At 49.7% G+C, this 13,913-nt stretch overlaps 1 protein-coding gene across 8 annotated transcripts in view; it reads left to right on the forward strand.

Annotated features, from left to right (window-relative positions):
- Positions 1-13,913, forward strand: part of SLC24A3 (solute carrier family 24 member 3) — a 460,451-nt gene that overhangs the window by 399,594 nt on the left and 46,944 nt on the right. For all 8 annotated transcript variants that reach the window (XM_033840346.2, XM_073792619.1, XM_073792622.1 and 5 more), the window contains exons 7-8: positions 1,189-1,263; positions 10,763-10,788. In XM_033840346.2, the coding sequence (XP_033696237.1) occupies positions 1,189-1,263; positions 10,763-10,788 (101 nt within the window). The remainder of the gene's footprint in view (positions 1-1,188; positions 1,264-10,762; positions 10,789-13,913) is intronic.

The raw sequence follows: 13,913 nt of genomic DNA on the forward strand, positions 1-13,913 counted from the left end.
CCTGCTGAATGACCAATTGTTCTTCTGCTTTCAGCCTCCAAACTTTCGTTGCTCTGATCAGCTCTTCTATTCTCCTTTCCTCCCAGGTTTATGTCTTGTTAAAAAAAAGAAAAAAAAAACAGTCCTTTTGCTGTTACCCTGTTATAGTGCAACAAGAAAGAGCAAAGGTACTGGTATGTGTTCAATCTGCCATCTTTAATTAAAAGCCTAAGTGATTTTTTTAAGAAAATTCAGAATTGATATTTGCCACATGTTTTAAGTCCATTAGCCTAACTATAATAAACTTTAAAATATTCACCACGTTTTATGACCTGATGGAAAATGAACAGTCTAGTCCAATTTGTTCTGTTCCATAGACGGTAAGTGATGGTCACAGGTTCTAAGAGTATATGGTCCAAGGAGAGATGATAAAAGGGTAAAGTTTGTTCTAAAGTGATTCTCGTGGCACAAGTTCTCTTCTTGACAACCCTGTCATCTGTAACTTAGATCTGCAAATACACATCCATATAAGGCAAAATTAGCAACAGAAAATACCTCAGTGTCCCTACAGCAGTGGAAGAATGCGTTAATGAAAAGAAGCTGGCCTCATTATTCATTTATGGTTCTATTTAAGTCATATCTTTCATGTTATTTGAATCCAGAAAGCCCTCTCTGGTTTGACTTTGCCTGATCCTTTCTTCATAGCCGCACACAGCAGTAGGGGAGGGGAGAGGCCAAAGGCGGCCTTGTCCCTGGAATCCCTTTTCCTGTTGTCTTTGGTGCACCGTGTGCCTGTCACTGTTCCAGCTGAGAGGTGGCATTTGCTGTGTCCTTTTCCACTTATGAGGCCAAGGGCAAAGGCAGCTAGAAGTGTCCTGTGGCCCTGGGGTGGCTGACACTTTTCTAGGGAGGTGGGAGGGACTGTGAGTGACAGCCCAGGAAGCAACTCTGACAGGGCACTGGGACTCTCCCAGCCTCCTTTGGGAGCGTCTGCAAAAATGGACCTACTCTGCAGAGCAGAGGAAAAATACCAGCTTTTGCTCCAAAGGAGACTTTGAAGGACTTGCAGAGGAGAAGTGACTCTTCCTCCAGAGCAGATATCTTAACCTGGACCCCTGCCCCTCTCTCCTCTCCTACTCCAAGGAGCCAGGCTGTCTCCCCCGCACAGTCGATGTCCTGTTTCTCACCTCCTCTCCCCTTTTCCTCCAGGTTGTGGCTCTGTCCTCCTGGTGCCTGCTGAGGGACTCCATTTACTACACGCTGTCCGTGGTCGCGCTCATCGTGGTAAGTGTGTGATGGGCACCTCGCCTGGATCCCTGGCCTCTTATCTCCCAATCATCCTTCTCAGCTTGGGGTGACGTGTGGCTCCTCCAAGTGGAGCAGGTGCGTGGAGGCGGCTACTTTGATCACTCAGAACCCCAGCCTGATGGTCCGGTGCTCAGAGCAGGAGCTGGCTCTGGTCCCCCAGCTCCATGAGCATCCCCTGCTGTTTTCCTACGATTCCCCCGACCCTTTGCACTCACTTTCCTCATGGGCTCCCCTGTAACTCCCTTCAGCATCCCTGGGTGTGGACCTTCCTTCTCCCCCTTACTCTGTGCACTCTCCCAGGACACGCCCTGCCCGTCCCACTGTACCCGTTGTCATTACCGCCTTCACGCGGACACGCCTACACTGTGTCCCTAGCAGTGGGTAAGCAACTCTCTACTAGACACCTTCATGCCCCAGACCCAATGTGTCTCTACACTTGGGATGATTTCCCCAAGACTGGACCCTCCTCCTTTATTTCAGCCCCCGTTCCTACCCTAGCTACCCAGCCTGGGAATGATATTAAACTGACCTTCCCCCCAACTCCCAACATACGCATCTGGCGTCAGTGTCCTGTGGATTTTCACTTTGTAAAAGTGTCCCCAGTGTGTCCCCCGTAGCCCGTTTTCCTTGAGGCTTTTTGCATCTCTGGCCTGCACTGATGAAGCTCATTGCAGATTAATGTAACGAGTAGCATCACAGCTGCCCCCCTCTATACCCCCTCCCTGGTCAGTCCTCAGAGCTGTCCAAACGGTGTCTCAACAAAGAACACCTGCAAATGCCAGTCCTGTGTTTATATGATCAGCGGCTCCATGTCCTGTGGGGACAAACCCAAATCCCTTAGCTTGGCAAGCCGAGCCGTCTAGGAGAAGGGCAGCAAGTCAGAACAACACATGGGAATCGGGAGACCTGGCTCCTAGTTCGGGTCCCCTTCTCGCTAGCTCTAATGACCTTGGAGAAATCAGTGTCTCCAGGTCTTAGTTTCCTTACGCACAGAACGGAAATAGATCCTCTGAAGGATTTACTTACCTGTTTACAAAGCACTTACCTGTATATTATTTAATTATAAATAATTTAATTATAAATTAGATTTAATTATAAAGCTGTATACAAATAAGTCAAAAGTGATGTCTAATACAAGACTCTCCCCAAGGAATCAGATGGGTTAGTTAAGTCAACAGCAGCTCCAAGTGAAGAGCTTGGGTTTACAACCACAGCACCCTCATTCCAGGGGCGATTGACGATCAGGAGGGTTGAGACCAGCCCCCCCAAGGGCAGAAGTGCTCCGACGTCCACGTTGGACTGAAAACACAGTGTGTCTGTTGAATTCCCGGTCAGCAGACTTAAGGACACCTATGAGCTCTGTGTTCTTGTACCTGTGGAAGAGGTACAATCACCCCCAGATCTAGAAGCCTCTGTTCACCCAGCCCAGACTGCTCAAACACGCTCTGCAGAATCTTTGTCCTGTGATGCCTGATCCCATACAGCTCACATGCACTCTGCTCTTCTGCTGTCAGGGTATTTTAGGATGATTTCTGAAAATTACATTTTTCAAGAGACATGTTAGTGGATGGTGTCAATGAACGCAGTTCTCCATTTTACTGAATTCCAGAAGGAGGTGTCCACCCTCCTAGAGACAAGGCGATGAGCCAGAACAACGCAGTCCAAGACACCCTGGGAGGGACTTCCCTGGAGGTGCAGTGGTTAAGAATCCGCCTGCCAATGCAGGGGACACGGGTTTGAGCCGTGTCGAAGATCCCACATGCCGTGGAGCAACTGAGCCCAAGAGCCACAACTACTGAAGCCCGCGTGCCACAACTACTGAAGTCCATGCGCCTAGAGCCCGTGCTCTGCAACAAGAGAAGCCACCGCAGTGAGAAGCCCGCGCACCGCAACAAAGAGTAGCCCCTGCACGCCGCAACTAGAGAGAAAGCCCATACGCAGCAACGAAGACCTGACACAGGCAAAAATAAATAAGTAAATAAACTTATACCAAAGGAAAAAAAAAAAAAAACAAGACCCCCTGGGAGCACGGACTCGGCAGCGTCCACGCCCGTCGGCAGATTTGCCGGTGTCAGTTTCACTGTTTTCACATAGACACCTCCTGGACCTGTGTGAAATAACCTGTCTTCTGTCACATTTATCTGGCCGTGTTCAAGATAGAACAAATGTAATTGTTGCTAATGACGTGTGAAGAAACAAAGCGGTTTTGCATCCTCAGGCTGTGGGCAACGCTCACCCGAGCGGGGTCTTTGGGCAAAGCAATCACCTGCTGAGGATGAATCAGAGCTGACTCAGCTGCACGCAGGATGCCAGCAGCTCTGTGTTCCCTCCGATGGCAACAGAGTCAAAAGCAAGTGATTCTTTGCTGTGACCTAGAGATTGGACTGTGTATTTACCGACCTGACGTCAAGGCTAGATTTTTATGATCTTGAGAAAAATTACCTTTCTCCACTGTTAGGAAGTAATGGAAAAGAGAACGTCTGGGTCCTCAGGGTTTGGTCTCGGTTCTTTCTACTTTAAGTGGCGTTCCTCCAAATTCAGCAGCACAGGAAACGCTCAGCATGCCTCCTGGAAACGTGCAAACCAGAGATTTGAATTCAGTAGATCCTGGGGTTGGACCCAGGAAGCTTCACTTCAACCAGGATCTTCCCCCGTGATTCTGATGCCAGTGGCACCCACTGCGCTTGGAGAAACTCAACCTCAAATACGGTTGGACACCATTTCCTCAGATGTTCATCTGCAGGTGAGGATCGTCTCGAAAGGGGAAGCATCATGGCAGCTTGGTTGGCTGGATTTCTGAGGGCTGTTCGTTCTTGGGGTCATTTTCACATGAGACTTAAAACCAGCCTGAAGAGCAAAACAGCCTAATACCCGAAGAGCACCGCTTAGCAAAGGAGGTTCGTCCATGTCCACAGATCTCTTCCATGCGCCAGCCCCAGGCTGCTGCTCCACACGCCATATCTTTTTGTCAAGGTTTCCTAGTCTCCTCTTTCTATGTTTTCCCTCATGTCATGGTAACAGCATCACTTTTCTTTGGGTTTTCCTTGTATAACACAAAGCTTCTCCGTCGGACTCTGCAGTGGGCACTGAAAAGTCCTATATTTAGAACCCTCCTCCTACCCACAAATAATTACCAATAATTATCTGAATAATTTATTTTAACTATTAGGGTTTTTTTTACCCTCTCCCCCTTTTTATGGCTCTGAAATCTTCAGAAGGCAGTCCCCTGAGGTGCCACAATGAAGAGCTAATGCACCCGGAGGGCAAGTCCCGACTAAATGGGACCAGAGGCCACTTCTAAATACATCTGCCCACAGGGAGGAGCCCCGAGGACAGTCCCTCAGGGCTGGGGATCCAAAGAGCTGGAAAGACCACGCCTCCAGGGAGGCTTGGGGCCGCGGGTCCAGGGAGTGCTGATGGGGTCGTTACTACCCGGATTCTGAAACAGCTGACATGGAAGCTGCTGCAGAGGCCCAGGCCAAAAAGCAGAAACACAGCACGGGTGTTCTGAAACCAACAGAGCTTCAACCGGTTAACTTAGAGACAAGGGACTCAGTTCACGTCGATATCTGGGATTTACCTGACCTTTGCTCTCTGCTATTTTCTAGTTTGTTTGTTGTTGCTGTTTTTTAAAGAGAGAGCGAAAAAATAAATAGATAAATAGAGAGCGGAAGAAATTAAGGACATGCTCTCATCTAAAGCAGTTCTAATTGCAAAAGCGTACAGCGCCTGTCTCTCAGCGCCCTTCCCCCGCCCCATCAGGCATCCCCCTTTAGCCCAGGTGACATTCTCTACAGTGAAGCATCAGGCCCTGGAGAAGCTTGACATGGCCTAGGAAGCTCGCCCCGTGACTTGGGTCTCTTTCTGCAAGAGAAGTGTCGCTGTTTCGGTTCTGAGAGCATCCTGGGTCCTTCGGAGCACGTCCTGTGTGCCTCTACACGATGGGTACTCCGCAGACCCTCATGGACTCTCCCCAAGGACCCACCCCCACCTGACGATGGCAGCTCCAGCCTCCCCATCTTCTTTCTCCAAATTCCAGCAGACCCGACAGACAGTCTCTTTTATTGAAATGTTACTGTAATTTACATAATCATGTAATTTACATAAATGCAAATGATTCATTACATCGTCAATCTAACAGCTGCCCTAAAAGGAATACTTTATTTTTACCCTTCATCTCTGCTTCAAGATGGGGGATTTTGAGCACCAAGAGAAGGGAAAGTTCCAGGGGGTATGGAGCGGCCTCTGAGACAGGTTCCAGATAACAGACAGGCTCACAAATGCAGCTTGGGGGAGGAGGGGCTGCCCACCTGGAGAAGGGCCGGGTGGGCCATTGGCAGTGGGGGGGGCCCTCAGGGCAACCTGAGCACAGGCACAGCAGCAAGGCTCATCCGAGGTGACACTGCCCTCTCACTCAGTGCAGCCCCCCACTCTGATAAAGAGAGACAACTCAGCACTGTCCAATATGATAGCCACCAAGCACGTGAGCCTTTGAGCTCTTTTTTTTTAATTTTTATTTTATATTGGAGTAGAGTTGATTTACAATGTTGTGTTAGTTTCAGGTGTACAGCAAAGTGATTCAGTTGTACATATACGTGTGTCTATTCTTTTTCAAGTTCTTTTCCCATTTAGCCGTTGTACTCTTGAAATGCAACCATTGCAACCAAGGAACTGAACCTTATTTCATTCATTTCAACGTATGAGACCACACGTGGCTAGTGCCTATCAGCTTGGAGAGCACAGTGGTAGAGAGCAAATCCTTCCATAGAAAGTATACCTACATTCTCACGGGCACTTTCAACAGGCATAGACTCCACGCTTCCTACGGGACTGAGTACAGTGTTGGGTCTGTCGATGGAGATTTCCTAGTTCAATACTCACCACTGCACAAGCAGCTGTGATAGGAGTCCCATTTTACAGATGGCAACACCAAGGCTCCAGAAATCCAGGGATTTGCTCAAGGTGAGCGAGCTGCAACCTCTCAGGCCAACCAGAGCGGGAGGAGAAGATGTACAGCTGCATCAGCCCAGCAAAGAATTCAGGTTTTCCCGCCAACAAAACCTGCCTCGTACAGTCTGGCTTTACCCCACCTACCACGAAGTCCACCTTCACAGGGGCACCCGGAGGAAGCGCTTACTTTACGTTTGGAGACTGAACATCTGCCTCCCTCTCCTGGAAGTCTTTCATTAAGACGACTCATCTTAAATCTCCTTATCTCGCCCTTTCTGTGAGAGGAAAGTGCCTGACATGTACCCTGCTGACTGTCTTCTGGTACCCGCTGTCCTCCACGGCCTGTTCCCCTCGGGCCCTTCCTCCTTCTCTAGTTTGGAGACCCTGAGGCCCTTCTGCTCACGATTACATCTCAGGGCCCCAGCAAAACGGGAATGACTCTGGCAGCCAGAAGATTTTCACACAGAAGGATGTGAGAGAACATTCAAGTTCCTCAAACAAACCAGGGGGTCCCCTGTTCCCTAATCCCTGCCACAGTGAAGAGGCAGGGCTGCTCTTAAGTGGTGCTGGGGTCAGGGAGGGAGCCGGGGCATCCGAGCATTTGCTCCTAGAGCCGGGAATCGGGTTGGCTGGACGGGATTCCAGGAGACTTGCTCTTTCCCGAGGACAGCAACTTGGACATTTTAGTTCCTCGCCTGTGTTTTTGCGCTGCTGAGCGAACGTAACCTTTTGATTTAACAACCGTCATCTCCTGTATCCTAAATTGGTCCTCTCATCACTGTTTCTTCTGCTGTGGCCTGCCCTGCAGGTTGATATGGGATGTCCAGCTCTGCTCAAGCCCTGCCTTTAGTTCCTACCCTCCCGTATCCCCAGCACCGTCAGGTCGGCCAGCTGGAGATGCTCATGTCAGAATCACGATTTACCCTGCAATTGGAAACCATATCTGTGCCTCACAGCTGTTTTCCAATGCATTCCATCTGACTCCTCCCCTCAGAGGGAATCGCCGTGGGCTCCGCTAAGCCACCCGCACCCCTGTCCCTGAAGCCGGAGGAATGCAGGACGCCGAGTAGGCACATCTCCTGAGGGCATCTACGCCGTGGGGGGGAGCAGTTTCCCTTCCCAGCAACGCGGGGAAGATGTTCAAGGTTTCAGTCTCTTGAAAGAGAATGATGGTGTTGATTTTCTCCTTTTACCTTCACTGCTTAAAATTCTGATGGTGCCAGAGATTACTGTACAAGCTACGAGGTCTCAGCTCCAGCACAGCAGCCGCCCAGCGCCATGGTTACCGCTTACAACCAGCCAGCCCAGGGCCGCCGTGCGCTGCGGGGCCAGCCTGGCCTCTCCTCTCCTGCCCACTTGCCTGCGACTACCGGCTGTCTGTTCCTTGCTGTTCCACCTTGAGTTCCCTGGGTTGCTCGGTCATCCAGGGATTCACCTGCCTGATGGAATCCTGTCTCTCTCGGAAGAATTCTAGAGCAGACACCAGCACTGAAAAGCTGGTTTCCTTGGTACCCAAACGTTTCGCGGAGGCCTGGAGGAAAAGAGGGTTTTTTCAGATTCACTCCTGTGAGTTCCCATTTAGCTCGTCTGCGGAACACGTGGAAAGCTTAGCGTGAAGCCGGGGGTTGCTCTGGAGGAACCAGATATGGGTCAGAGAGCAGGTCCCTGACCAGCCATGCAGCAAATCTGGGGCCCAGAGATCAGCGCACCCACGCGGGCCCTGGGGGGGGGTGGGCAATAGCGGCCTCGCCCCAAACACAACCAGCAGAGCACAGAGAGCTGCTTTCCCAAGGCTTCTCTGCAAAATCCCACTTGGGAAAAGGATGGAGCACCTCCGACCGCTGCGCTCAGGTCTGGGGACTGCGTGTGGGTGTAACTGAGGGACCCACCCGGCCCCATCTCAGAGCACCGGGCAGGAGCTGCCTCCAGAACGTCACCCCGCCGCGTGATGGCAGTGGGCTGGCCGCAGGCCGCTGCAGGAAGCGGTCTGTCCAGGGGCCCTTGCCCACCTCCCAGGAGATTTCATGGAGCCGCCAAGGGGACTTGGTCCAACTTGATCTCAACATCTCTGCCGGGGCCGGGCCGCTGGGATGCGGGGCCGGGACGTGAGCGCCACCTAGTGGGGACCGGCTGGAACTGGGGGCGCAATTTCTTGTTTCAGGTGGGGCAAGGCGTGTGATTTCAGGTTCTCTTCTACCCTAGTCACCCAGCCAGCAGGGGTGGGGAAGTTGTTTTGTCTTTTACTCACCGAGTGCGCATGAAAATACAGAGGGATGTGCAACACTCGTCTTAGGAGAATCAAATGAAATAAAATCTGTAAGGAATAAGAAATCCGCTCTAACCATCAACAACACCAAGTGAGAGTCACCATCTTTGTCGTCCTACGTTTTCAGACAGGCCGGTTCCATGCTCTGTCGGCGTGGTCCGGAGATGTGGTCTCCCAGGGGAACAGTCTGTGAACAGTGCGGGTTTCCTTCTGGGTGGGTGACAGTCAGCTGGCGGCCCCCTCCAGGCACCACCAGACTCTGCAGGCAGGTCTCTTTCCTCACCACACACAAGCCTCTTTCCATTCAGGTTTTCTCAAAGGCCTGATTTCTAGTCCCTTTTATCAATGTGACTGTTCTCTTTTGGAGGCTGTCATGTCTCCACCCAATCCTCTTGAAGCAGTGGGGTCAAACCCAGACCGTGTTCACTCGTGGGCCACAGGGTAGCTGAGGCCTCAGGGCCCCAGGTGGGCAGGGACCAGCATCGCTGCCTCTGTCGTTTGGAAGTTTCTGGTTCCCTCCCCCCACCACGTTTGCATCCAGGCATGCCTCACTATTTCTCTGCTATTGTGTTCCCTGTAAATTCTGCTCTCACTTTGGAATCCTTTGTACAATTAAGCCCATTCTGATTTTTTTTTTCGCCTGTCAGTTAGGTGGCACAAAATAAGGCTTCTTCAAGCTGCTTGCATATTGCGGAGTGTTAGCTGCCCTCCCCAGAGAGGAGCATTAAATTGGTGATCTAATCAACTCTTTACTAGTATCTTGTGCTCTCTTAAGTGGCTCTGAATTGATTGTTCCAGCCTGCTGCCCAAGACTGATATTGAATTAACTTCAATTAATAGAAAACATTTTCCAACTTAAATCACTGCTTCTGTTCCATGATTTCTTGGATTTTTTGAAAGCTGGCAATTATGTAATAGCGGCTGGGAATGCCTTCCTGGGAATGAATTCCACACCATCCAGCCTGGATTGTGGGGCGGTTCCCTTTACTTCTTTATTTCTCTTCCCACTCTCGTCTGACATTTTCATCCAAATGCCGCCCTGTTGGATCCGATAATGACAGATGACAAAGCGGCAAAAACTGATGAAGCCAGTGTCTTTGTCAGTGTCTTGTTGGGAAGAGTGAGTTACAAAGAAAAGGGTGGCTCCTTTCTCCTCATCCTTCTCTATGCTCCTTTGGGGTGATTGGAGGGAGGTCCTCTTGTGCGCCTTTTCAGCTGCACCTGCTGGTCTTTGAGGTTTTCTCTGTGTCTCTCACAACTGGTGGTCGCTGTCATCGCCGGGGACTGAAGCGATGTCCCGTTGTTAGCCGAGTTTACCACCTGGGTGCAGTAATCACCCTCTACGCCCAGATGCTTCTGCCTGAGAGTCTCCAGAGGGCCCCTGAACGAAAGTTGCTCAGAGATGATCGCGCTCAAATCAGTCATGTCCTGTGAGTGTGGGAAGAAACAGCTTCCTACTTGAATGAAATAGAAGGGCATTCATTTGGTTTCAGCACCGTACCATCTGGGCAGATAGGGTGTCATGGAAAGAACATGAAGTTAGGAGCCAGGGCTGGGTTCTAGGACCAACTCTGCAGCTAATTGGGCGACCCCAGGGAAATTACTCATGTTCTCTGCAGCTCCGTTTCCCGTATAAATCAAAGGGCCAGAATTATACCCCTTTTTCCCCCAAAATGAGAAGTGATCTTAGATGCTATGTGGAGTAGGACTTAAGCTCAGTCCCGTCGTGTGTTTTCTTCGGCTCCTAACTGATCAGGGAGGGTCTCTGTTTGGCCCTTTGCACTGCTTCTGACCCTCGCTAATCTGCATAAAAGCGCAGGTGCTATCATAAAAGCTCGAAGGTGCTGTACGATGCGCAGAGACATACAGACAGCTTCCAGGGGGCCCGTAAGTGACTCATGTTTGCAAGCACCCACCAAGCTCCGCATCCCCTTCCAGATCTGAAATTCTACAAATAACGAGGTTGGGCATGCTTCCCTCTCGCTCCATCCTCTGACAGAACTTGCAGGAAGGCTGGGATGGCCGGATGCCCACCCGAGTCTGCCAACAAGACCTCCTTCCACGAACACTGACGAGAGACTAAACCAGCACAGCGGGGAGTTTGCCCACAGATGCTTCACACCCCAAACCGGCCCCAGCCCCAATTCCCACCAGCCAGCCACAAGGGCGGATAACATGCAGTTATAAAGCCTGTGTGTGCATGTGTATGTGTGTGTGTGTGTCTGTCTAATCTTCTCTCCTTTTTATTTTTTTTCACAGTTCATTTATGATGAACAAGTTTCCTGGTAAGTACCTCTTTTCCCCTTCCAATTTCCCCTTGCTATGTGGTAGAGACAGTACAGTAAAGAACAAAGTCAGCGTCTAGGAAAGAAAGGGAAATGTCGGGGCAGCTTGGAACAACTAGCATTTCTCAGGAACCCTCTGTCCATCTCAACAAAGAAATTAAATCAGCTTTCACGGAGCAGAGACCGTTTGCCTTGGGCTGGCCTGGTGGGCTTCCTTTGGGGATCCTTTTATCTTGCTGTCTTTACCATCCAGATTAGACAGTGTAAGGCAACTGTGCCTTTCCACAGTCAGTCATGGGCAAGGCCATGGTTAAAATTTGATGAACCTTTTCCAGTTGTCCAGACCGCGTCAGCATATTCCGAACACCATGTATTCCGTATATCCCAGGAACCAGAGGTGAAGACATGTCAGTGACCTTTAACCCATTAAAGTTCTGCCTAACATTCAAGAAGATCTTAGAGCTCTGAAAAATCAGTGATTTTTTTTGATAGATTAAAAAAATTGCCCAAATTAAGTATACGGGAACATTTGCATTTGGGTCAATGTCCAAATCACCTTTTTTGAGGTGGGTTCTGAGCATGTCTGCTGTGTTTGAAATGGAAACAGAAATGGGGTGTGTCATGCATTCTTGTTACATTTTTCAAATATTTGATCTGCGGAAGTAGAGTGATGTGAAAATACACCTACTTCTTCTGAAAGAACATCTCAGAAACAGGTAGTTGTGGTGCTGTAGGTAAACGACTTGCGTGGTATTATTTAGAGCTAAGAACGAGCTAGGAAAAGAAGCGCAAACAGCAAGGTCCTACTGTAGAGCACAAAGGAACTCTATTCGATATCCTTTAGTAAACCATAATGGAAAAGAATATGAAAATAATAATAAATTATACCTTTAATTAAAAAAAGAATTACAGAGCCCAGCAGTCTTCGTTTTCAGCAAACTGAGTGCTAGCCCTTTGCTGGAGCGACATGTCTGTGTCCTAGGATGTCTCTGTGATTTTCAGAATTTGGGATGGTGGGGAGCATATCACATGGACCATAAACGTTACACACTATCCAGGGTATTAAGATACTTTTGTCGCCTCTCTCTCCTCTGTCCAAGAGGGCAAGGGGGGAGACAGCTGGGGGAACTTGCTCTAAGACGCATAGGCCCTATACTGACCCATAAAAATAAGAAGGAAGTCTTCTTTGAATAACAGTGATCGGGAAGCTGAAAGGGATCAAGACGCCTGGGAGCAGCACAGGTCAGAGGTCAGAGGCCAGAGGTCAGGAAGAACCTCCTCGTGGGATCCACCTGGACCTGGTGGCCACGTGGAGTGGTGACATTTTCCCCTCATGTCCTTGGGGATTACGTGCAGCACAAGAAGACTTGCAGAAGCGTTCCCATTCAAACTCATGGCGTGGTGGGCACAACCAATGCTCTGCCCCAGCAAACAGTAGGTGCCTAAGTGTTGCTCAGTGTTCCTGCTCTTTGCTAACAGTGCTGCCATAAGGAAAAGCAAGTTATGATCACAGTTGACCTCAGAAATTTTTCTGCTGCTTTTGTGCAGAAAACCTGAAAAAAGGAGACCCGCCGTGGTTTACCGTCTGTCAGTCTTAGAAGGAGCCCTCTCTCCACATCTCCTCGGCTTTGCTCGTGAAAACCACAGCAGGAGGAAATGAAAGCAGGTTCATGACAAGCCTGTGTCAGTCCTTACCCTCAAGGTGTCCTTTAGGATATTTCAGATGGGAAGGAGCAAGAACTGGAGAGTCTGTATCCTCTCCTTTCCAAAGGCTGACCCTCCTGCGATGTCAGGGGAGAGAACCTGGGTTCCTAGGCTACTCCCCGAGCCTGTGCTGAAGGCCGGATTCTGAGGTCATCCACCCCTCAGCCTGGGCACCCGGGCTCCCACAGGAGGGAGGAGGCGGGAGGGCCACGGATACACGAGTCGCAAATTCCCAAGCTGGTTTTGGTCCAGCCTGGGGTGGGTTGGAATCATAACTCATGCACGGGTGAAACTGCGGGAAGAACTAGGGGAAGCTTTCACGGCACCGAATATCATTCTCAGACGGCCGACCTGTTACGTAATCATGGTTATTATGTGGATGGGGTGACGGAGACCGTTTTGCACGAGTGAGGCTGAGGAGTTAAAGTCTGCACCACTGACCCATCACTGCTTTGGGATTTCCAGGGATTTCAGCTCCTCACGTGACTGCAAAATATACTGAACTTTAAGATATTTTTTACTGTCCACATCTCTTACTTTCTCTCCCAGCCACCCATGAGTATTTATTTTGCTGAAAGAGTGAGTCTAGGAGCTGATTCCTCTGATTTCTGTCCTAAGAGACAGACTCTTCAATCTTGCAATTAAAGCACAGTAGTATTTCAATAATTCCTTAAACAGTGAGTTCCTTTCCTTGTTGTAGGACATTCCAGCATGTTCTAGCAATGTCAAGGCAGGTAACCAATTCACCCCAAATCCTTGAAAGGAAACTAATGTCAGTTGCGCTTATTTTGAAACTAAAGTACTCTTTAGGAGCAAAGGAGCCTTGTCAAATACAAGTACAGAAGGGGAAGGGGTCCCCACCATGCGTGGTTTAGATTCCTTTACCGTTCCTCAAGCAGCATTCCACAGCAAGTCCCATTCAGCCAGGAAGTGGCCACCAGAAGGCTTTCAGTAGCAGGTAGCAGAAAAGCCAGCCACAGTGGATTACAGAAATAGTGGTTTATTTTTCTTACATATCAAGTACCCCAGATGTAGGTAGTACAGTGGCTCTGCATTTCTCTTGACCTTTCCCTCATGACCCCAAGATGGCTGCTGTGGTTCCAGCCATCAAGTTTGGATTGAAGGCAAGAAGGAAGAAGAAGGGGCTATGTCATTTCATTGGACACCTTTCCACCTTATATCTCTTTGGTCACAACTGGGTCTGCTTTGATCAATAAGTGTCCGGGGGGAATAGAATTACAACTTTAGACCAATCATTTATCCCACCCTCCTTGAGATCAAGGGTCCCCATTTACTGCCTCAACATAGTGGGGTTCCATTAGCAGGAAGAGGCAGGAGAATATCCGTCGGCTGCTTTTCCATCAGATTCCTGCCCCAAAAGACATCTGACATAGATAGCATCAGAGAGCCACCTAGTAGGG

This window comes from Tursiops truncatus, chromosome 15, assembly GCF_011762595.2.
Source record: "Tursiops truncatus isolate mTurTru1 chromosome 15, mTurTru1.mat.Y, whole genome shotgun sequence".
In the NCBI taxonomy this organism is placed as follows: Eukaryota; Metazoa; Chordata; class Mammalia; order Artiodactyla; family Delphinidae; genus Tursiops; species Tursiops truncatus.